Genomic DNA, 22,848 nt, shown 5'->3' with positions numbered 1-22,848 from the left:
GGATGCCAAAACCAATTAACTTTAGGCTTTAGTTAAAATGGTATTATAAAATATCAAAGATAATCACTAAATATATTGTTCATGTAAAATCCAAAGTATGGGCTGGAGGCATGGCTCAAGTGGTAGAGAACTAGCTGTGAGCAAACAGAGTAAGAATATGAGGCCCTGAGATCAACCTCTGCTATAGATGGAAAAAAAAATCATAAAGTCCAAACTATAAAATGGTACAAATTAATTTAAGTAAACAAAGTAGAGCAAACCCACAAATTTAAAAGTTTGTCCAATTAGGTTTTATGAACAAAGATTATATCTGAAAAAGAAAAAAACGAAGATAATAAATGGAGAGAGGCTGGGAAATGGCTTATTGGTAGAATGCTTGCCTAGCATGCATGAAGCCCTGGGTTCAATTCCTCAGTACCATATAAACAGAAAAAGCCGGAAGTGTCACTGTGGCTCAGGTGGTCAAAAGAAGCCTAAGGACAGTAACCAGACTGGCTAAATAAACAGAGAAATTTAAGGTAAAAAGCATGAGGAAGGGCTGGGCATGTAGCTTGGCAGTAAAATTCTTACCTGGGTTTGGTCCCAAAAATGTAGAGGAAAAATTGAGCCATAAATTACAAAAAGTTAAGAGTATAGTTAAATAACATTTTCTAACAATTAAGCAAAAATGTTTTTATATACAGTGTTATTTGTGTATATGAAAAACTATAGTTTAAACTGGTCAAAGGAAGAACAGATGCTAGTAATTAATAGCTGGATTTAGTAAAAAAAAAAAAAAAACTACTAAAACAGATACAGCAAAAGTAATATGTCCATGGAACTTAATAAACCAAATGCCTATTAGCAAAAGGAAGGTTGAAAATGTATCAAAATGTTCAGCTTATGATAGAACAAGGGAATAACTCAAAATCAACAATAAAACATAGAAAAGACAGAAGAGTATATCTTTAAAATGCTAACAAAATAGCCAAAGCTCTGGAAAGGTCATAAAAAAGGCATAAATACTGTTGGAAGTCTTTTTACAAAGAAAACACTGGCTTATATAGTTTTACAAGCAAATTCTTCCAAACCTTCAAGAGATTATTTGAAGTTTATTAGAAGATTTACAGATAATGGCAAAATATATCTCCAGACTAAGAAATTAGTATAACTTTTTTTAATGAGGATAGCACACTACTAGCAGATCAGATTCAGAACTATCTACTAAAGATACTAAAAGATATTATCCCACTAGCAAACTGCTTATTCCAGGAATGCAGATGTAACATAATATTAGAGAGTCTGGAATGTCATTTGCCATATTGGCAGATAGAAGAAGAAATAATAGATTATGGTAGAGCTGATTCCTGACTTCTAAAAAACATGAGTTTTTTAATCTAACAAAAGGTGATATTAAAACAAAAAACTAAATCCAATGAAGACCTCCTCTGGAGGTACTTTGGAATTTCTCCCTCTTAAATTACAAGTAGAGTTAAGTTGCTCATTACTGCCTTTTTAACATTAAACTCAGCTACTCAGTGGTGTAAGATTCAAGAAATGGCTATTTGCAGATAATGCTCTTATTTAGGAAATTTAAAAGTTGAAAGTTTGCTAAGAACAATAGTCTACTCAAGATGCTAAGTATAAAATGACACAGATGTTGTGTCTATGCACCATTATCAAAAAACTCAGAGACAAGAGACAAAGCTAGCAACAGATGTTCAAGGGTGGGCGCTGGTGGTAGGTAGCTCAAGGCTTAATCCTAGCTAATCAGGAGGCTGAGATGTGAGGACTGCAGTTTGAAGCCAGCCTGAGCGAGATAGTCTTTTAAACTCTTATCTCTAACCACCAAAAAGCTGAAAGTGGAGCTGTGGATCAAGTAGTAGAGTACCACCCTTAAGCATAAAAGGTCAGGACCAGAACAACAACAAAAAAACTAAAAGATCTTCAAGACAAGAATAAAAATCTTTTATTGGGAGACAAAGTGTAGAAATATCATTTATGAATGATGTCAAATTTCCTCAAGTTTCTCTGTGAAGTCTGGGTAACTCCAACCATGAATCCAGTAAATCTTGTAGGTCTTCATCAGCTCAGTCTAGCTTTATGTAGAAGAGCTAAGGATCAACAATAGTTGATCATTAATGAATTCCTGAGGAACAAGAAAGGAGATGAGAAAATTTTACCTACCAGATACCAAGACTTGGTACGCATTTCACATATAACAGAGGGAGCAGAACAGACTTACATGTTTCTGGAAGGTTAATATATAAAAAGTGCTTTAAGAAAATATTTTCTTAATTCAGTAAGGCTCCTACAAAGAGCTTGGATAATTGTAGGAGCTTGGAAAATTCTAAGTCCACAGGGAAATGGGTAAAGAAAGTGAGTATCTGTGCTATACCATGTGTAAAAATTTCAAATAAGTTAAATATGAAATATAAAAAAACTTAAAACTGATGATATATTTACAGCAGAAGGGAATGTTAACATGCAAGAAAGATGGATAAATTTAGCTATAATAGATCTGGGCTTCTATTTATTCTGAAGACAAGGCATAAGCTGCAAGAATTTCCTTTACAGGTATATAGAGAAAGAATAAAAAATAAATTGGAAAGATCAAATATATCAACACATGTCACATGAACAATAATCATACCCAATCTGTAGAGTAACAAAATCACAGATCAGATACAAATAATCTTTCCCCATTGAATCATTAAACATTTGATTAAAATTTTGAACATATCAAGTGGTAGAGAACAGTGACTTCTGTTAAAGTTCTAGGGGAAAACAATTTGGTATTTTATAACATTTGACCACATGCATATTTTAGTACCCAGTAATTCCATTCAGGTACTACATCACAAGTCACTTGATGCATTCCTCAAGCATCATGAACAAGGACAACCATGGCTCTGTTTGTAAAACAAACTCAGAACTAAATGCTATTCCTGGAACAAAAGTGGTTTAATAAAATATACTGTTAATATTTTTAATATTTACTAATAAGTGGATGAGATTTGACTAAGTATTGTGAACAACACAACAATATGTAAGACTAAGATAATCATAGAAAGCTACGTGCAGTGTAATCTTTTTTGAAGCTTAAAACTCTTTCTTTTGTAAGCAAAGGCCTATTAAAAGAAAATCAGTAGTTATTTGGCAGAAAGGCAGATTGCATTACAGTGGAGTACATTTATTCCATAAAAGTTAGCAGTAGGATTTTTAAGATTTCATTTGGCAATCCTTCCAGCTGAAACCTTCAATAGATGTAAAATAAAAATTACATACTCCAAGATACCTTGGAGTTTTTTTTTCTGCATTATTTTTCAGTCTACCATTATACCTTCAGCCCAGCCACAACACATAGGATGAAATGAGCATGAGCATGTACTAAATTTCTGTAGTGATTCAGACTTCACTCAGGTATGTTCCAGATTATATCGTTTCTAGTCTGGCCCTAAAAAAAATGTCAATAAGGGGCTGGGAAGGTGGCTTGGTGGTAGAGTGCTTGCCTTGGATGCATGAGGCTCTGGGTTCGATTCCTCAGCACCATGTGAGCAGAAAAAGCTGGAAGTGGCACTGTGGCTCTGGTGGTAGAACACTAGCCTTGAGCTGAAGAGCTGAGGGACAGCAACCAGGCCCAGGGTTCAGGCCCCACAACCAAAAAAAGTATCAATAAATTAAATAGGATTCAAGTTTTAAAAACTTAAATAGATTAATATCTAAAATATTTCATGTATATTATGTACTTAGCATCTTACTTCATTGTTAACAGTGTTAAAAAGTGTATTGCAGTATTTAGTTTTTTTGTGCCAGTTCTAGGGCATGAACTCAGGGCCTGGGCACTCTACTTGAGCTTTTTTGCTCAGTGCTAACACTTTACCACTTGAACTATATCACCACTTCCAGCCTTTTCTGAGTATTTTATTGGACGTAAATCACAGACTTTCCTGCCCAGGCTGGCTTTGAACCATGATCCTCAGATGTTAGCTTCCTTATTACCTGATTTTTTGAGTGATGTTAATGCCAAGCATACTTACAATCCTAGCTACTCGGGAGGCTGAGATCTTGAGGATCAGGGTTTGAAGCCAGCATGGGCTAGCTGGCTTTAGCAAAATATATGGCTCTCGCTGGGCACTCGTGGTCACACTGATAATCCTAGCTATTCAAAAGGTTGACATCTGAGGATGGTGGTTTAGAGCCAGCCAGAGCAGACAAATCGTAACTCATTAACCAGCAAGAAGCAGGAGCTAGAGGTGTGGCTCAAGCAAAAAAAGAAAAGCTGCTGGTCTTGAGTTCAAGCCTCAATACAAGCGAGCATACGCGCACACACACACACACACCCAACAGTGACTTCAGTGGTAGAGCACCAGCGAAGTCTCTAGTAAGCAAGCTCAAGTAAGTAGGTAGCTCTGAGTTCAAACCCCAATACTACAAAGTAAATAAATAGTAAACATGTAAGGGAGCAAAGCTATTCACTGTGCGTTAAAGAAAAGTCTGTTTCCAGGAATAGGCAGGGCTATCCTTATTCCCTATATGATCTGTTTGATAAAATAAATAGTAAAGTAACAGTTTGTGCATATGCGCACACACATGAATGCCAGTACTTGGTTTGAACTCTAGTTTTGTGCTTTCACTTGGGCCACACCTGTAGTTCCATATTTTTGCTAGTTACATAGGGATAAAAGTCTCATGATTTTGTCCAATCTGGTTTCAAATTGTCCTTAGATCGCAGCCTCTTGAGTCACCAGTCTGGGCAGGAAAGTTTTATTTCCAGTTAACCACCAAAAAGCTGAAAGTGGAGTTGTGGATCAAGTGGTAAAGGGATAGCCTTAAGCAAAAAAGGTGGGAGTACAGTGCTGAGGCCTTGAGTTCAAGCCCCAGCATTGACAAAAACAAAACAGAACATTGTTTTCAGGACAATTGTAACATTAATTTTATTATACTTGGTATTTGTCAGATGAGGATAAAAGTGGTTTTAAATTTTTCCACTACTGTTGATCTAAATTTAGCTAATTTATTAATTCACAATGATCACTGTGTAAATATATATTTTTCCCTTTGTAGCTACTACACAATTTGTGAGGTATGAATAGCTTTATCCTCCAAACTGCTTATCCTCAGCTGAATAAGTTATTGCATTGGGAGACACAAAATGATTTTTTTTTAATATTTCTTCTGCATTAACACTATGTGTGTGTGTGTGTGTCAGTCCTTGGGGTTTAAACTCGGGGCCTGGGTGCTGTTCTTTAGCCTTTTCTACTGAAGTCTGGTGCTCTACAACTTGAACCAAAGCTCTACTTCCAGTTTTTAGATGACTCGAATGAGAAAGGCTGTCTCTCATCTTGTGCTGGAATTATAGTTTTGCCTATCGCTCCCAACAGCTTTTCTTTTTTAACTTCATCTTTTTCTCCTTTGTTTTGCTGTTTTTGTCTTGGAGTGTTTCTTGCCCAACAAGATGTTCCAAGAAGCTGGACATGTTGATGCTTTAGAGCATCAAAAGTTTAACGCTAGCTTGGGCAATTAGCAAGACTCTGTCTCAAAATAATAATGATAAGCCAGGCACCAATGGCTCACACCTATCATCCTGCTACTCAAGGGGCTAAGATCTGAGGATTGCGGCTCAAGCCAATCAGGGCAGGAAAGTTTGTGAGACTCATCTCCAATTAATCAGACAAGAAGCTGGAAGTAGAGCTGTGCCTCAAAATGGTAGAGCACTAGATTTGAGTAAAAGTACAGGGACAGCGCCCAGGCCCAGAGTTCAAGCCCCAGAACTGGTAGTAGTAGTAATGACAATTATTATAAAAAGATGCTCTAGACTTGCTTTATATATTGCCCACCAATATTAAGCTACTTCTTAAGATACTTAAGAACTAGAAATCTAATTGCTAATATAAAATCAGCTCCTAGATCCTCTCTAATTGACAATGCTAAGAAAATGGCCCACACCTATAATACTAACTACTCAGGAGGCTGAGCTCTGAGAATCATGGTTCGAAGCCAAGCCCAGGCAGGGAAGCCTGTGAAACTGAATCTCCAATTAACTACCAAAACAGCTACAAGTAGAACTTTGGCTGTAGTGATAAGAGTGCTAGTTTTGAGCAAAAAAAAGCTCAAACAGTACCAAGCCCTGAGTTTAAGCCCCAGAACTAACATCAAAAAAGAAAAAGGAAGAAAGAAAAAGAACAAACGAACAAAAAAAATTTTCTAAGAAAAGGTGCTCATGCTCATATTTCCATCTTTAATGGAACACTCCAGAATTCGTTCTCAACTGATCCCATTTCAAGTCTTATATAGTAATTACAATTTGTACTGTAAACCAGTATTTTGACTTATTGTAGAAAGTTGGTGATTTTACCAAAGAGATTACTATACATTGTTTGAAAATTATACAAAAGCTTTAAAGTTTTTCTGCCACTGTTTTCATACCTCAGTGAGAACCAACTTAGTAGGTCAATGGTCCTAAACAGTCCAGCTTGAGGTGTTCATTAGAAGTTCCAAATTGTTCCTTTGAACTATTTATGTGAAATTGTGACTCACATATACATGGCTTTATCATAGTGCACAGTTCTACACTGTATATTTTGAAATTAAGCTCATTGTTTCTAACATTTGCAGCATTTAAGCTAAATTGTAGCCTTGGGCTCTTCATGCTTTTAGTTTTTACATTTGAGCCACTTTTTGCATCAGTGATTTATTGAAAACTATAAGCTAACTAGTGCTAAACAAGCAAATGATTTAAAACTATCCTCTTAGCTAACAATCTGTGAGGTATGCAGGAAATATTAAAGAAGGCAATTATTAACAAGTTAGTAGTGTTTATGTGGAAATAGTAATTAAACTTACCTTTTGCAAATTTGAAATTATGTGGGGGAAAAAATCTCAGCAATTTTCTTCTCTGGCCTTCTGATTGTACAAACACATTTTTAGTCTTTTAGTAGACTTCTAGGACTTCTGGCAAGCTAAACACCCAAAAGATGTGCTAGTTTTCACACCCATCATCATAAACTCATCAAACCCAAGACTCTTAAAGGAAAAATAATGATTGTCTCTAGGGGACCCTGCTTGTCCCTGAAACATGGATTCTACTGCCTTGAGTTTGCATTATAGTTTAATTAGGATGGATAGACCCAAAACCACTTGGACATTGACATAATAATGATATTACTAGAGGTTTCAAAGTCTGGCCCCTCAGCTTTGTAGGTTCACATATCTTTATCAGCTTAGTATGATTACATACTGAATTTAAATATAGACTGTGGTAAGTGTAACAGAGACCTAAAAGAGTAACATCTTGAATAAAGGAGAGTTGTATCTATTTTTACCACAAGATTATTGTGACTTAGACTTGTTTAGCTTATTTTTGTCATTTCCCAATGCTTTAATTTGCATAGTTTAAGACTTGCTTACAATCACACTGCAATAAATGGAAATGGAAAAGCTGGAGAATGTGCATTCTCCCTGCTAAAACTCATTCAGAAACTGCTAATACCACTTTATCTCAGCATCCTGTAATTAGCTTCAAGAATGACTGACATAGGCTAGGTCCAGGAGGATTGTGATTCAAGACTACTCTGAGCAAAAAAGTTAATGAGAGGGCTGGGAAGGTGGCTCAGTGCTTGCCTTGCATGCATGAGGCCCTGGGTTTGATTCCTCAGCACCACATAAGCAGAAAAAGCCAGAAGTGACGCTGTGGCTCAAGTGGTAGAGCGCTAGCCTTGAGCTGAAGAGCTGAAGGACAGCGCCCAGGCCCAGAGTTCAAGCCCCACAACTGACCAAAAAAAAAAAGAGTTACTAAGACCTCCACATCTATAACCTAGGTGATACTCAACTGTCACTCAGGAAGCTCAGGAAACATAAATAGGATTGTGGCCCTATCTGATTGGGACCCTATCTGAAAATAACTAATGCAATGCTAGGCATAAAAATCCTAGCTACTCAGGAAGCTATGAGGATACTGGTTTGAATCCAGCCCCGGCAGGAAAGTCTGTAAGACTCCTATCTCCAATTAATTACCAAAAAGCTGGAAGCTGAGGCTCAAGTAGTAGAATGCTAGCCTTGAGCACACACACACACACTCTCTCTCTCACACACACACAACTAAAGCAAAAAGGTCAAGATATGGCTCAAGTGGTAGATTGCCTGACTAGCAAGTTTGAGGGAGGCCTTGAATTCCAATCTTAGCACTGCCAGAAAAAAAAAGAAAAGACTGAAAGACTAATGTAGATTATCTTTGGCATATACTTTTGTTGTGTTGATACATAAAGGAGTAGAGAGGAAGTGGTGCTGTGGCTCAAGTGGTACAGAGCTCGCTCATCTTGAGCTGAAGAGCACCCAGACCCAGAGTTCAAGCCCTATGACAAACAAAAAGCTCCGTGACTGACAAAAAAAGAGTAGAGAAAATGAATGTCCACACATCCCCTACCACAGGCACTGCATATTCTGGGATTTGCAATGCTGGTAGACCTCAGGCTCTGTTCTAATCCCCTTTCTTCTATCAACACATCTTCTCTGGCATCAATAATGAAGACACCATTCATGTGCTAAGTGGGCAATTTTATTTCCAGTCCCAATTCTGAGAAATTTAGGAACACGAAGTAGTTCCAGGTCTTTTCCACAAGTACACATGGATGGCCTAAATCAAGTCAAATTTTAAAAAATCAGATGTAACATTCCAGCGGTGTAGACTCATTCTTTCCATTCTTCTATTTCTTAGTTGAAGCTGTCTCCATTTCCGAGCCAGGCTTCTTAACCTCCTCACTGGTCTTCCAGCTTTGACTTTTATCCAAGGTAGTCTACTCATCACTTGGTAGCTAGAGCAGTTTTTCAAAAATGTAAGCACTTCATTGATTTCCCACTTCTTTCACTGTCTTCTAGAGACACTCAAGCCTCCATAGTTGTATATCCATGCACTAGATGGTGCTTGTTTTTTTTAGAGCTGTCACTGATTTTCCAGTGTCCAGATTTGCTATCTGGAAAAGTGAGAATAGACTCACAAAGCTAAACTGTAGATGTCACAACTGAAACTCTTGTATACTGCACAGTTCCTGTTGTATACCAGAAAAAATTGTTGTATACTGAAGTGTATTACCCTCTAACACATTAACAAGTGTGAAAAGTTGAGCGCATAAATAATACTTGATATCTCAAATACTAGGAGGGATATTAGTCGAGATCTATTGTTTTCTAGTGTTTCCTAGAGTCAGAAGGAACTACAGATGTGGCAAACTATGAAAAATCAATCCAACTTGCTTCATGAGGGTACATCATGATTGGCAGGATTCATTTGGGAGTGCCACATAGGGCTTCTAACCTAGACCTGGCTTTCTAAACTACAAGATAGAACTATTCTTTCTCATGTCTCTAACAGTACACCTGTCCTTGTGTATATGTGTGGTTTTTAAATATGTCATCTGTGTTAATAGATGATATGATATATAAACAAGGAAGGATGTTAACTTCACAATATTTTTTTTAATGATTGTAATGGAGTTTGAACTCAGGCCTTGAGTTTAATCAGCTTGCTTGTTCATCTGGCACTTTACTATTGGAGACATGCCTTCAAGCTTTGCTTTTTGCTTTTTTTGGCAGGCAGGTTGAGTTATAGTGGATTCTTTTGCCAGGTGTTGGTCTTGAACTATGACTCTCCAGATCTCAGTTTCCTGAACAGTTTAGGATTACAGGCATTAGACATGAGCACCTGACTCAACAGCATTATTTCTACATCAGTCTTTCTTAATCTTAAATAATTCGTATACAATCTCTGTCCTTTCTCGAAGATCTCAAAACTAAACTTTTATCATTTCAAATAATGGCGCTGCTAGTATTAGGCTGAGAGAAAAGACAGGGCATGAGACTTGTTCTGATACTGTGCTGGAGAAATACTGTGACTATTTACTGTATCATAGTAAAATATGTTTCTGACCCTGGTCCTAACATGTGACCCTAAAACTTTTATTTTCTGAGTACTGGGTGTACTGAATCTTTTGCTTTGGTCGTTTATTCCAAATCTCAAGACTGTTGCAACTTCCAAATGATAAAACATCTTCTAAATGAGATGATTCAGGTTCCTGGATAGGATCTGACAGGTTGCCAAGGGAACCAACCATGCAACCATGAGATTAGCAGATTGGAATTTTCAGTTCCACCCCCAAGTCCCAGGAAGGAGATACTGAATAGCTAATGATGTAAACTAGTCATGTCTTCCTTCCAAAGGAAGCGGCCATAAAACCCAGAAAAAAAATCAAGCATGATGGTGCAAACCTGCAATCCCAAATTTGAGTGACTGAGGCAGGAGAATCTTCTCTTCTGAACATGGCTGTCCACAGGCTCCTTTTGTAATATCCTTTATAATAAGCTATTATTAAATGTGCTTCCCTGGGTTCTATGAACTGGTGTTGGGGAGGAGGAAGTGGGAGCCTCAATTTACAGATGTTTGAATTTATACGTGGCCACCTACTGGCTGCAATTGGCATCTGAAGTAGATTGAGCTCTTTTTTTTTTTTTGTCAGTCATGGTGCTTGAACTCTGGGCCTGGGCGCTGTCCCTCAGCTCTTCAGCTCAGGGCGAGCGCTCTACCGCTTGAGCCAGAACGCTACTTCCAGTTTTCTAATGGTTTATTGGAGATAAAGAGTCTCACTGACTTTCCTGCCCGGGCTGGCTTTGAACCGTGATTCTCAGATCTCAGCCTCCTGAGTAGCTAGGATTACATGCATGAGCCACCCCTGGCTAGACTGAGCTCTTTACCTCGAAGATCTAATACTCTGCTGTAATGATAGAACTGGTGTCTGCTGGAGAGTTGCTTGGTGCATAGACCAACCTCCCACTTATCCACCAATAGCCATCAGAGCAAATAGTATGTGACTGAAAACATAGCTACTTCTTCTTAGTCACCTTTTTCCTCTTTTTGTAAAAAGCCTTGGAAATGGCAGGTTAAATGCCACCCCTCCATCATCCCCAGTCCCACAGAAAGGCCAATAAGGATTATGAATGTAAGTTTATGAAAAATGCCAGAGGCCTATGACCTAGAGATCAGCTGAACTATGCACTTATAGTGGTGGCTTAGATGAAGTGTGTGTAAATAACTGGGAGGGGGAGAATGAGGAGGTGTTTAAGGGTTCAAGGAATTTTTCAATACTCCACAATAGGCAGATGAGATTAAAACACAGCAGCAGGAAAAGTCAAGGCCACTGACAATTGAAAATATTGGCATGGGGCACAGATGCCTCTTGGCTGGATTAGGACCAGATGGGTAATAGGCTGACCCCCTCAGCTGTTCATCTTGATAATTAAAGTAAATCTTGCACCTGTGACACAATATGAGCTTAGGAACCAAAGACAACTATGAGTAAAAGACATTGGTTGCTTTGAACACAAAAGACTTACTGTCAAGAGGCATCAAGGTTAAGAAGCCTTTTGTTTAGAGGAATACTAAAAAACCATTTATAGTTCTTAACTGGGCTGAATTAAAAACACTCAAAAGCTACCTAAGAAGCTTAATACAAGTTTTTAAAATACTTAATATTTGAAAGGTACAGTCCAGTGAGGCAATGCCCTATGAATTAAGCCTCCCTTAAGACCTCAGTCGCATCCCAGATATTAAGTAAACTAGGGTAGGGTAGATCTTCTTTTTCTTTTTGTCAGTCATGGGTCTTGGAACTCTGGTTGTGGGTGCTGTCCCTGAGCTCTTCAGCTCTACCACTTGAGCCACAGTGCCACTTCCAGTTTTGTGGTGGTTAATTGGAGATAAGACTCTCATAGACATTCCTGCATGGGCTGGCTTTGAACCACAGTTCTCAGACCTCAGCCTCCTGAGTAGCTAGGATTACAGGCATGAGCCACTGGCACCCACTTTCTTTCTTGATTTTTCCAAGTTTCTCTGACAAAAAAATGGGGAGATTGTAGAGTGCTGAAACTCATGAAACTTACAATCAAATTATTGTGCACCAAGAGTAATAGCAGAGACTTAATGGAAGTAGATTCTAGTGTTTTAGGGGTAAGGAGCCTTTGGAGATTCCCAGAGCCATGGAAATGTTTGCGCTATGCTCACTTTACAATTTTGCTAAAATGTAGCCCAAACTGGAGCTCTCTTCAAGTTTCAAGTGTATCAGTGAGGTGAGTGTCCACTTATGTACAGGGTTTTTCATAACTCAAAAAAGGAGGTCACATTCAATCACTGGTATAAGATATGATGAGCATCACAGTTCTAAGAATTTCCAAATATTAGTGATTTTGACAAAATAAGAAGCTGTGAAGAAACCCAATCCATCTTGAGTGGGATATATGTGTGTGTGTGGCGGTAGCAGTGCTTAGGGATGGAACACAGAGTCTCACACAATAGTGAAGCAGGGTATCACTGAGCTAACCCCTTGCCCACAGAGAAGACTTTAGAACACTTTCTGGCCATCTCCTTCAATGTATATTAAAAAGATTGAACAGCCTCAGAAGAAATGGAAAACAAGAACTACTTAGAAAAAGAACCCTACGATAAGAAATGTACTCATTATCTTGCCCATGTAATTGTAACCCCTCTGTACAGTATGTTCACAATAAAAAAAAGAAAAAGAACCCTAGAAGGCCAAGTACTAAAAAGGAACTGACTGACAGACCCACTTCTCTGTTAGAAGTGAGGATGGTTTAGTGGTCAGAGGAAATGACTTCCCCAAGGCTCTTCAAGAATGCATCCAAAGCAAGGTGTGGTAGCTCACACCTGTAATCCTACCTACTCAGGAGGCTGAGATCTGAGGATCGTGGTTCATAACCAGCCCAAGCCTGAGACTCTTATCTTGAATAAACCACTCAAAAAACCAGAAGTGGCACTGTGGTTCAAATGGTAGAGCACTCACCTTGAGCTGAAGAGCTGAGGGGCAGCCCCCAGGCCCACAGTTCAAGCCCCACAACCGACAAAAAAAAAAAAAACACACCCAATTCCAGACACCCAATTCCAGATACATCCATTCCAGAACACACACACTATGGGGAGAGCTACCTGACAGTACCACTGCTCAGCCTTCTCATAGGTATTCTTCCTCATTTCAGTATCTGGGATTAAGCTGACTTAACTATTTTGAGAGCAGAGTTTAGAAAAATGGAAGGTTTAATTCCTTGTTCATAATTATCTACAAGAATGTAAGTTTCATTTTCAAAAAAGCCACAAGCATCCCTCCATCTTCAGATTAATCTGATTCAGGCTGGGATGTAGGTCAGTGGCAAAGTACTTGCCTAGCAAGTACAGCGTCCTGGGTTCAATTCACAGCACTGGAAAAACACACACACACACACACACACACACACAAAAACACCACCACCACAACAACAAACCCAAACAGATTCTGATTCAAATTTTACAAATGGGCTCAGGCCGAAATTTTCTGAATAGAGACCCGGAAACACAACAAATCAAAGAAAGGATGGACAAATGGGACTGCATAAAGTTGCAGGCTTCTGCAGGGCAAATGACATAGCTAGCAAGATCAATAGAAAGCCCACGGATGGGAGAAGATCTTTACTAGCCATACAACGGACAAGGGTCTCATATCTAAAATATACTTGGAACTCAAAAAATTAAACCCCCCAACAACAAATCCTCAAAGAAACAACTGCCCAATAAACAAGTGGGCGAAAGACTTAAAGAGAAACTTTTCTGAAGAAGAAAGAAGGATGGCCAATAGACACATGAAGAAATGTTCAACATCCCTAGCCATAAAAGAAATGCAAATCAAAACAACATTGAGGTACCACCCACCCCAGTTAGAACGGCAAAAATCAAGAACTCTAACAACAACAGATGCTGGAGGGGATATGGAAAGAAAGGAACCTTACTTCATTGTTGGTGGGAATGTAAACTTGTTCAACCACTTTGGAAAGCAGTATGGAGATTCCTCAAAAGACTTCACATAGAACTCCCCTATGACCCAGCAATCCCACTTTTGGGCATTTACCCAAATGTTTACAAACAAGACCACACTAAAGCTACCAGCACAACTATGTTTATTGCAGCATTATTTACCATAGCTAAGATATGGAACCAACCCAGATGCCCCTCAGTAGATGAATGGATCAAGAAAATGTGGTATATATACACAATGGAATTCTATGCCGCCATCAGAAAGAATGACATTGCCCCATTTGTTAGGAAATGGAAAAACTTGGAAAAAACTATGTTAAGTGAAGTAAGCCAGGCCCAAAGAAACATAGGTCCCATGGTTTCCCTTATTTGCAATATCTAGTATATGTATGAGTCAAGCGGAAAAGGTCAGATAATGTAATGTCAGAAAAATGAACCCTTAGACATGTATTTTAATGTTTTTTCTTTCATGTATGTGTTTCTAACGCATTTATAAGACTATCTCTTTGTTGCTTTGTATGTCCCTCCCCCACAGTATAACCCCTGCTTTCACTATATTTGATGTCAGTATAACTTGTGGAGGAGATGGGGAAAAACAAGTTGTTTAAGGATACAGGCGGACCTGATGCAACAACGAGAAGAAGTATAAGTTGCCATGTCCAAAACGAGCTTTACAACGTCGGTGGGGGGGGGGTGGGGGGGGGAAGGAGAAGGGTTGGGATTGGGGGGGAAGGGGGAGGCTGGGAAGGGATGTGAAGGATAAACAAAAGGAGGAGGCTGCAATGCTTGGTAAGAAATGTACGCATTATCCTGCCCATGTAATTGTAACCCCTCTGTACAGTATGTTCACAAATAAAATAAAATATTAAAAAAAATTTTTACAAATGTATACACAGTGAAATACCAAAATGTTGATTTTTCCCAAGTGGCAATGAACAGACTTATTATCTTTTTTTTTTTTTTTTGGGTCCAGTCGTGGGGCCTGAACTCTGGGCCTGGGCGCTGTCCCTCAGCTCTTCAGCTCAAGGTAGCGCTCTACCACTTGAGCCACAGCGCCATTTCCGGCTTTTTTCTTTTTGCTTATGTGGTGCTGAGGAATCGAACCCAGGGCCTCGAGCATGCAAGGCAAGCACTCTACCACTGAGCCACCTTCCCAGCCCCCAGACTTATTTTCATTCATCTATATTTTTCCTATACTTACTCATATTACAATAACTGTTTGTTTTTTAGTGATGAGGCTTAACCCAAGCACCTATCACATGTTAAACAAGTACCTTTCTGCTAAGCTACATCATAAGACCTCACCTTTTTTAAAAACAAAACAAAACAGCTAAAAAGAAAATACCAAAGTCATTATTTTTAATGACTTGTTTCACTTATCCAAATTTTCTGGTTCTGTTTTACTTTCCAGTTGTTCTGGACCTTTGGTGGCTACAAAAATTTAAGAGCTTGCTGTGGGTGCAGTCTACAGTCCTCACTGAATTGGTTGTACGGTCTACCATAAGAGTACCAGAAATACCTGAAGGCACTGCTGCTCTAGGTCCACCAATGGGTTAGGAGAATGGGAAGTGCTAAAGATCAAAGGTGGTGGTCATGAAAAAGACATGGACTAGAAATTTCTTCTTCCTATGTCATACATGGGTGATATCTTAACATGGATTTAGTCAACCATACAAATTTGCTAATGGTAGGTAAATAGCAAATTTTTGTTAGTTTTCTCTCATGTTGTCTACCTATCCATGTTTCCCAGTGAGACATGCAAAATACCTACAACAATCGCCTACAATTACTGGCTAAAAAAATTCTAGGCCATTACCAGGGCTCTCCATTTTAAATAATCTATCAAAAAAGTATCCAAACAAGAATAAAGAAAAGAATTGTAGACATTGACTACAAAATGAAATAAGAACATTACAAATCTGCTGATCAGCTGCTACTGTTTTCTTACTAGTATCATCTGTGCTGCTCAATAAACTCAATGAGAAAATATATATAAAAATCAAGCTAATGCCTTGTCATATCATTTTTGCTATAAATGTTAACTGGTTTTCAAAAAACTCTTGCTATTTAAAAAAACTATATAGTATGTGTGTATATATTATGTGTATATACATATACACAAAAAATAAAGGAAAACAAGGACCTTGATCAGTTGTATAAGCTGTAATAGGAATTATTGATTAATTAGACAGTACATGTAATTATAACAAAAATTTTAGTTTTGAAAAGTTTTATTTCAGATTTACATAATTTCAAACATCTTCCAAAATACAGTTTCCTAGATCACTACAAAAGAAAGCCAATTCAGTAAGAAATTAAAATCATTAAATATGTTTCACTAGTATATACAGAATGCCAAGCAATAATATTTAGCTCTGGAATGCGTACCATGTCTCTGTCCTCATTAAAGGCTCAACCCCAGCACTGTGTATAGAATATATACAGTAGACAAAGTTCAAGTACAGAAGTTTGACCTTTAAATTTAACTACCTCAATTTACAGCTGTGGTAGTTTGTCCACTGGGGTGTCAAATTTGAAGTCAGAAGGAAAGAGATCTGGGGCTCGAGGATAGATTAATCTGTAGGACTGTCTGATTGTAACATCAGCAACACCAGCAATATCTCCAATTTCTAAAAGACAAAAACAAGTATTAAGCACACCTACCTGTCTACCTCCTCCTTACTAACAAAAGGAAAAATAAAACCCAGAATATTGATTTTTAACACTGATAATACAATAGCACTGCCATGTAGAAAGCAGGGGCCATACTCAGTGACAACAATACAGTAGTGTTAATACTACTTAATATTTCAAAGGTTTATTCATAGTATTAAAAGATTTAATTTTCAGAAAATAACTCAGGATATGGCACTATGAGAATTACAGATGCAATGCTGGGTATGATATTTGAACTGTTATGGTTTTCATAAATCCATTTGAGAATTAACAGAAGTAATCTACAATACATTGTGTGTGTGCGTGTGCGTGCGTACGTGCGTGCGTGTGTGTGTGTGTGTACGCATGCACGCAGGCACACACGCTGCAACTTGAACTCGGGTTGGATGCTGTTCCTAAGCTTTTTTGCTCACGGTTAGTAAACCACCAAAGAACTGCCACTATAATATTTAACTATTATGAGCAATTTATTAAAATTGCACAAAATTAAAATTTTAAATTTTAATTAAAATTAATATTTAATTCAAACTCATTTTACAACCTTTCAATCAGTTCAAATATGACTGAAATTAGAGTAGGAAAGCTAGCCATGAGCTCTTTAAGTATGTCACTATCCAAGCTCTTCAGGCTCTTATCCACCACTTTTTAGAACAGTTTAAGTCTTTTGGTAAAATTTTACTTATTTATCTGTGTGGATGCATGTTATCATTACACAATTAACTAATTTAATCATTACATAATTAATGTAAAATTTCCCTATCTTACCTTGCTTTACAGTATTCTTGAAATGAATACTGATAAATAACCATTTGAATAGAAACAGTTTAATGGACGTAGAGAAAAAGGATTATTTCTTTGAAACAGTTCTCCCTGTCAGATTGTCCTCCAACTAGTGGATCTTCCTGCCTCTGCCTCCCTAGCACTCATTTATAGGCGTGGGCCACCACACCAGCCTGAGAAGGTTCTTAAATTTGTAGAAAACTCTTGATGATAAAATTTCATGCATGGCCTTCTTAAACAGAAAGCAAACTGCTGCCTTGTCTTTTTAATTCCTTTTCAAAATCACTCAAGTAATCTATGAATGTATACTTTTAAAATAAATTTACTTGACAGTTCTCACAAAGTTTCTGTACAACACTACAATTAAAAATAGCTTTCTGCAATACTGATTTGTGTCTACATACTTTAGGATTTTAATTAAGAAACTGTAAATAATACTGTCAGAATGAAAAAATAATGTGCTCCACAAAATGTTAAAGGTGATGGCCAACACATTTATGGTGTGGGTGACTGCTAGAGAAATATACCAGCCAGTGGGACACAGCATGTCCTGGCTTCTGACCAACAAGATTTACAAAGCTAAGTTTGGTATAGGAAGGGAGTGGAGGGGAAGGGAAGAATCCTATTCAAAATGATCTGGAATGTCTAAAGAAAAGTACAAAAACCTCAAACTGAAAAATGGTAGCCAGTCTAGACAAAAAGTTTACAAGACATCTGTCTAAGCTGGGCAATGGAGGCTCATATTTTTAATCCTAGCTACTCAAGAGGCTGAGATATGAAGATTATATTTTGAAGCCAACTCAGGCAGGAAAATCAAAGAGATTCTTATCTCCAATAAACCACTCAGAAAAAGCAGGAAATGGTTCTGTGGCGCAAGTGGTAGAGCAGTAGCCTTGAGCAAAAGGAAGCTTAGGAACAGTACCCAAGCCCTGAGTTCAAGCCCAAGGGCTGGCAATTAAAAAAAAGACAGAGATATTCCCATCTCAACCATAGCTAAGTTGCAGTAGTGTATGCCTGTCACTCAGCTACATGAAAGAAGTAAATAGGAGCACTGAGGTTCAGGATGTCCCAAGGAAAAATAATGTGAGGTTCATTTTAAATATAACTAAAGCAGAAAAGAATGAGGCATGTAGCTCATGTAGTAAAGTGCCTGCCTACCAAACATGAAGCCCCAAGTCCAAAACACCAGTCACATTTTAAGAAGAAAGAAAGAAAAAGAAAAAAGACATTTGCATAAAGAAACAACACTTGATCAAAGCAAAACAGTTATTTTCTTAAGTTTTGATGCCGAAGAACTAGTGGGTTCTGGGTATTTAACTTAAAACATTGTCTCCCTTCTTGATAAAGAACCTACCCTTTTGGGTCCTCTTCTCAGCTGAAGCCTGTGAGGCCATGTATATAGCTGCTGCAGCCACAGAGATGGGGCTCCTCCCAGGAACCAAGTCCAGTTCCACAGCCTTACGGGCTATGTGTGTAGCTGCCATCTGCACTTGCTTAGGAAGACAAAGGTTGGAACAGAATCTGGACATGAAGTCCCCAGTTGTAATCAAATCCACACTGGTTTCAAGTGCTTTCAAAATAAGTTTGAAACATCGACCAATTTCTTTCTTAGAAATTCGTGATACCGCGCATATTTCTAAAAGAAAAAAAAGTAAATGAATTCAGATAAGCCATACATAGTTCATTTTAAAATCTACTGTTTCCAACTTTAAAAATAATATATTTTATAGCTGAAAAAGATTCGGCCATGTCATAAAGATTCTAACACTCTTAGCAATATGTCCCATTTGAAATTTCTTGGTTAATTTGAATATTTAATTTAACAGTTTAAAGATAAATTTAGGCCTTAATCTTTCAAAATATGAACTACTCTTCAGTTTCAATTTATACAATAAATTTCTTCAACTAGTCAACTAGTACAAAACATTAATCTATTTTAAGCAGTGTACCAAGAAGACAAGAGAAGCCAGCCAGTACTTGTGGCTCACACCTATAATCCTAGCTAGTCACTCAATAGGCTAAGATCTGAGGATAGAAGTTCAAAGGCAGCCCAGGCAGAAGAGTCTGGAGACACTTACCTCCAATAAACTACTTAGAACAATTGGGAAGTGGCTCCGCAGTTCAAGTGGTAGATCACTAGCTTTGAACACAAAGAGGCTGAGGGAACATCACCCAGGCCCTGAGTTTAAGCCCAAGGACTAGTTTTATTTAAAAAATAGGAAAGCCAGGCACTGGTGGCTCACGCCTGTAATCCTACCTACTCAGAAGGCTGAGATCTGAGGATCACAATTCAAAGCCAACCCTGGCAGGAAAGACCATGAAACTCATGTCCAATAAACCACTCAGAAAACTGGAAGTGGTGCTGTGGCTCATGTAGCAGTAGTAGAGCGCTAGCCTTGACTGAGGGACAGCACCCAGGCCCAGAGTTCAAGCCCCACAACCAACAACACCAACAAAGACAATGGAAAATATGACACTAGAGAATGCCCCCTAATCCACAATGCCATGTGTACATGAAATCCTGATTGCTATGGCTCCATAGCTCAATAGGAGCTATTGTTCTAAATATTCAACCACTAAACGCTTTCGGAATACAGTTAACAAAAGCCTGTTTTAGCTTCAATAATGAAATCAACAATGGTGACACCATTTTCATACTGCCATAAGAAAATATATTCAGTGCATTAATGAAGGGTAAAAGTGTAAGTATCATGAAACGATGAATAGATTCTCACAATATTTATGGGAAACTGCATGAAAAATCAATGAAAACAGATAAAGCCTCTAATGTGTATAAAACTGTAAATTCCACCCCTCAAGAGAAAAAAATTTCACTGGTACTTTCTAAGACTTGACTCCCTCTGTGCTAGGAGTAGAAGCTCTTTTACATCACCAAGTTCGCAGACCTCCTACAAAAGTCCTACTGTAAGATGACGCCAGGCTTGAAAAGCATGCAGTCAATTGAAAGACCTTACTAGCAAAGAAGACTCACAGGATTAAAATAACTCTACTATGTTGTCAAGGAACAACATAATCAGGCAGTAGCAAATATGTGCAGGTAGATTACTGTACATAAAAATGAAGACATTATTTACCTTCTGAATGTCAAACTGATTTTTATCCATTACTTTATGCAACTTAAGACTTACCTTTAAATGTCCTAGGAACCCCTTCTTGTCTGCAGGCAATGTACAGACAAGCAGAAGCTATTGCATCATTAGCCCTTCCCTTTAGGCTCTTCTGCTCATACACTTGCTTGAATAAATTATTTGTTCGATCCTTCAATGCAGAGAAAATAAGTTTAATTAACTCTAGGCTATTTCATTAGTTGCATTATCAAAATTTCATATGTTCATTAAATTATGCTAAATCAATGCCAGAATGGCTTAAAAGACATAGTTGAGAACTTACAACTATATTTCGAGGGAGGTTGATTCTGTCTGCCATGGTAGTGATTTCCTTGAATGCATTCATCATTGCTCGATCAGAACTACTCATTGTTCTCCGATTATGATACTTGGAATTGCCAAACTCATCGAAGCTTGCAGCTCCTGTGCCCTATATAAAACAATGCTTTAAAACATTAACCTTTTTTTTTTTTTGGTCAGTTGTGGGGCATGAACTCAAGGCCTGGGCACTGTCCCTCAGCTTTAGCTTTTTTACTCAAGCTTGTCCTCTAACACTTGAGGCACAGCTCCACTTCCACCTTTTTTTTTTTCTCTCCTGTCCTGGGCTTGAACTCAGGGCCTAGGCACTCTCCCGGAGCTTCTTTTACTTAAGGCTAGCACCTACCACTTGAGCCACTCAGGCTTTTTCTGTTTATGTGTACTGAGGAATTGAATCCAAGGCTGCATGCATACTAGGCAAGCACTCTAGCACTAAGCTACATTCTCAGCCTTCCAGCTTTTTTGATGATTAATTGGAGATAGGATTCTCACAGACTGCAATCCTCAGATATCAGACTCCTGAGTAGTGAGGATTACATGTTTGAACCCTGTTTTTTTTTATACATTTGTTTTTGGGAGGTGTACTTCCTATTGAAGGCATTAAGCATCAAAAAAAATCTATCATTTGGGATACTATGTTTTTTTAAATGCCTGTAATATACTTTTTTGCCATGTTGTGTGGCGTTAACAAGACAAACATAATTTACTTGATACTTCTTGATATAATGTTTTATTTTTTTAATTAATTTTTTTGTCTGTTGTGAGGCTTGAACTCTGGGCCTGGGCACTGTCCCTCAGCACTTCAGCTCAAGACTAGTACTCTACGGCTTGAGCCACAGCACCTCTTCCAGTCTTCTGAATGGTTTATTGGAGATAAGAGTCTCACAGACTTTCATGTCTGGGCTGGCTTTGCACTGCAATCCTCAGGTCTCAGTCTCCTCAGCTAGGATTACAGGTATGAGACACCAGCGTCCAGCTAATGTTAAATATTTTAAACCTTATTCTGTACCATGTTTTGCAAATCTAATATATAATTTAATAACAAGAACATGAAAATACAATCGTTTTCATCATATAAACAGACTAAGTAAATACTAAAATATCGTATACTTCCTTGATCAACTAATCCTTCAGAATACTGTCACCACTGTTTTCAATTTAGGTAACCCAGTTTAAAAAAAAAAGTCCAGGTTGTGAAGGAAATTAGTGTGACATAATAACTGCTATTATTTACTGAGCACATAGTAGAGATTACATACTATGTTATTAATATTTTACATTTCCCTTAGACCTTTATTATCTCTATACAATATTTGGTATGGACAGAAAAAGGAGGATGTTCTTGATATTCACAGAATATACTAACTCAAAGGTAACAGTAAACTCAACTTTTTGTGCCACATGCTTTATGAAGAAAAAGATCTGAGATACTCAAATTTTGACTTCATATTCTACCTCCACATCATTCATAATTTTAGTACTAGCAAGGTTTATTCCCACATTAAGATCCCCAGAGGCAGGGAGTAAATGGCACTTTTGCAAAGATCCCAAACTCTCAGATTATTGGTCAATCCGTACTTGGTTATTTCCTGCCGAATGGACTCATTACCTTGCCAATCATAGTAGACAAATCTCCATCACTCAGAAGAGGATTCTGAGAATCTCCAACTCGAGATGGATCTTTTGTTGCTTTATCATTGCTGAAAGTTCTCCATTCAGATCCCACATCAATGACCCGGTCACCTAAAATAGAAGCATACATCTAAATCATCTAGTCAAGACAGGATTTACCTCATACCTCTAACATCCCTAAATCAGCTCTTCTTTTCCCAGGAAATTTCAACATGGACACCCAGACTCCAGCTTAAATTTCATAATTCAAACATTTGTCCTAAAGCATTAACTATTGTTCCAGTGTAATAATAATTCTCTTTAAACCATATGCTATGATATTCTAACTCTTAGAAGAGAATTAGGAATAAAGAAGGTCAGGTACAGTGGTACATACCTATAATAGCACTCAATGGAAGCTGAGCTAGGAGAATTTAGTTCAAGACCAACCTGGCTACACAGCAAAATCTTAAAAGAAATGGAGGTGTTGCTCAAGTAGTAGAGAGCCAG

The 22,848-nt window shown here is 37.9% G+C and overlaps 1 protein-coding gene across 4 annotated transcripts in view; it reads right to left on the bottom strand.

The window, feature by feature from the left end:
• Positions 1 to 1,950: 1,950 nt before the first annotated feature.
• The window catches only part of Gtf2b (general transcription factor IIB), a 40,382-nt gene continuing 19,484 nt past the window's right edge, over positions 1,951 to 22,848 (bottom strand). For 3 of the 4 annotated variants that reach the window (XM_013024738.1, XM_013024736.1, XM_013024735.1), the window contains 5 exons: positions 22,337 to 22,470; positions 20,693 to 20,839; positions 20,431 to 20,560; positions 18,636 to 18,917; positions 16,039 to 16,455 (listed from right to left, as the gene is read on the bottom strand). In XM_013024738.1, coding sequence (XP_012880192.1) covers positions 16,322 to 16,455; positions 18,636 to 18,917; positions 20,431 to 20,560; positions 20,693 to 20,839; positions 22,337 to 22,470 — 827 coding nt within the window. In that variant the 3' untranslated portion in view covers positions 16,039 to 16,321. Of the gene's footprint in view, positions 2,129 to 16,038; positions 16,456 to 18,635; positions 18,918 to 20,430; positions 20,561 to 20,692; positions 20,840 to 22,336; positions 22,471 to 22,848 lie in introns of those variants that run through there. The other variant, XM_013024737.1, reaches the window with a different exon arrangement.

The sequence above is a fragment of the Dipodomys ordii genome, unplaced genomic scaffold, assembly GCF_000151885.1.
Source record: "Dipodomys ordii isolate 6190 unplaced genomic scaffold, Dord_2.0 Scaffold78, whole genome shotgun sequence".
Lineage (NCBI taxonomy): Eukaryota > Metazoa > Chordata > Mammalia > Rodentia > Heteromyidae > Dipodomys > Dipodomys ordii.
The sequence above is the reverse complement of the archived record's forward strand: the minus strand, read 5'-3'. Positions and strand labels throughout refer to the sequence as shown.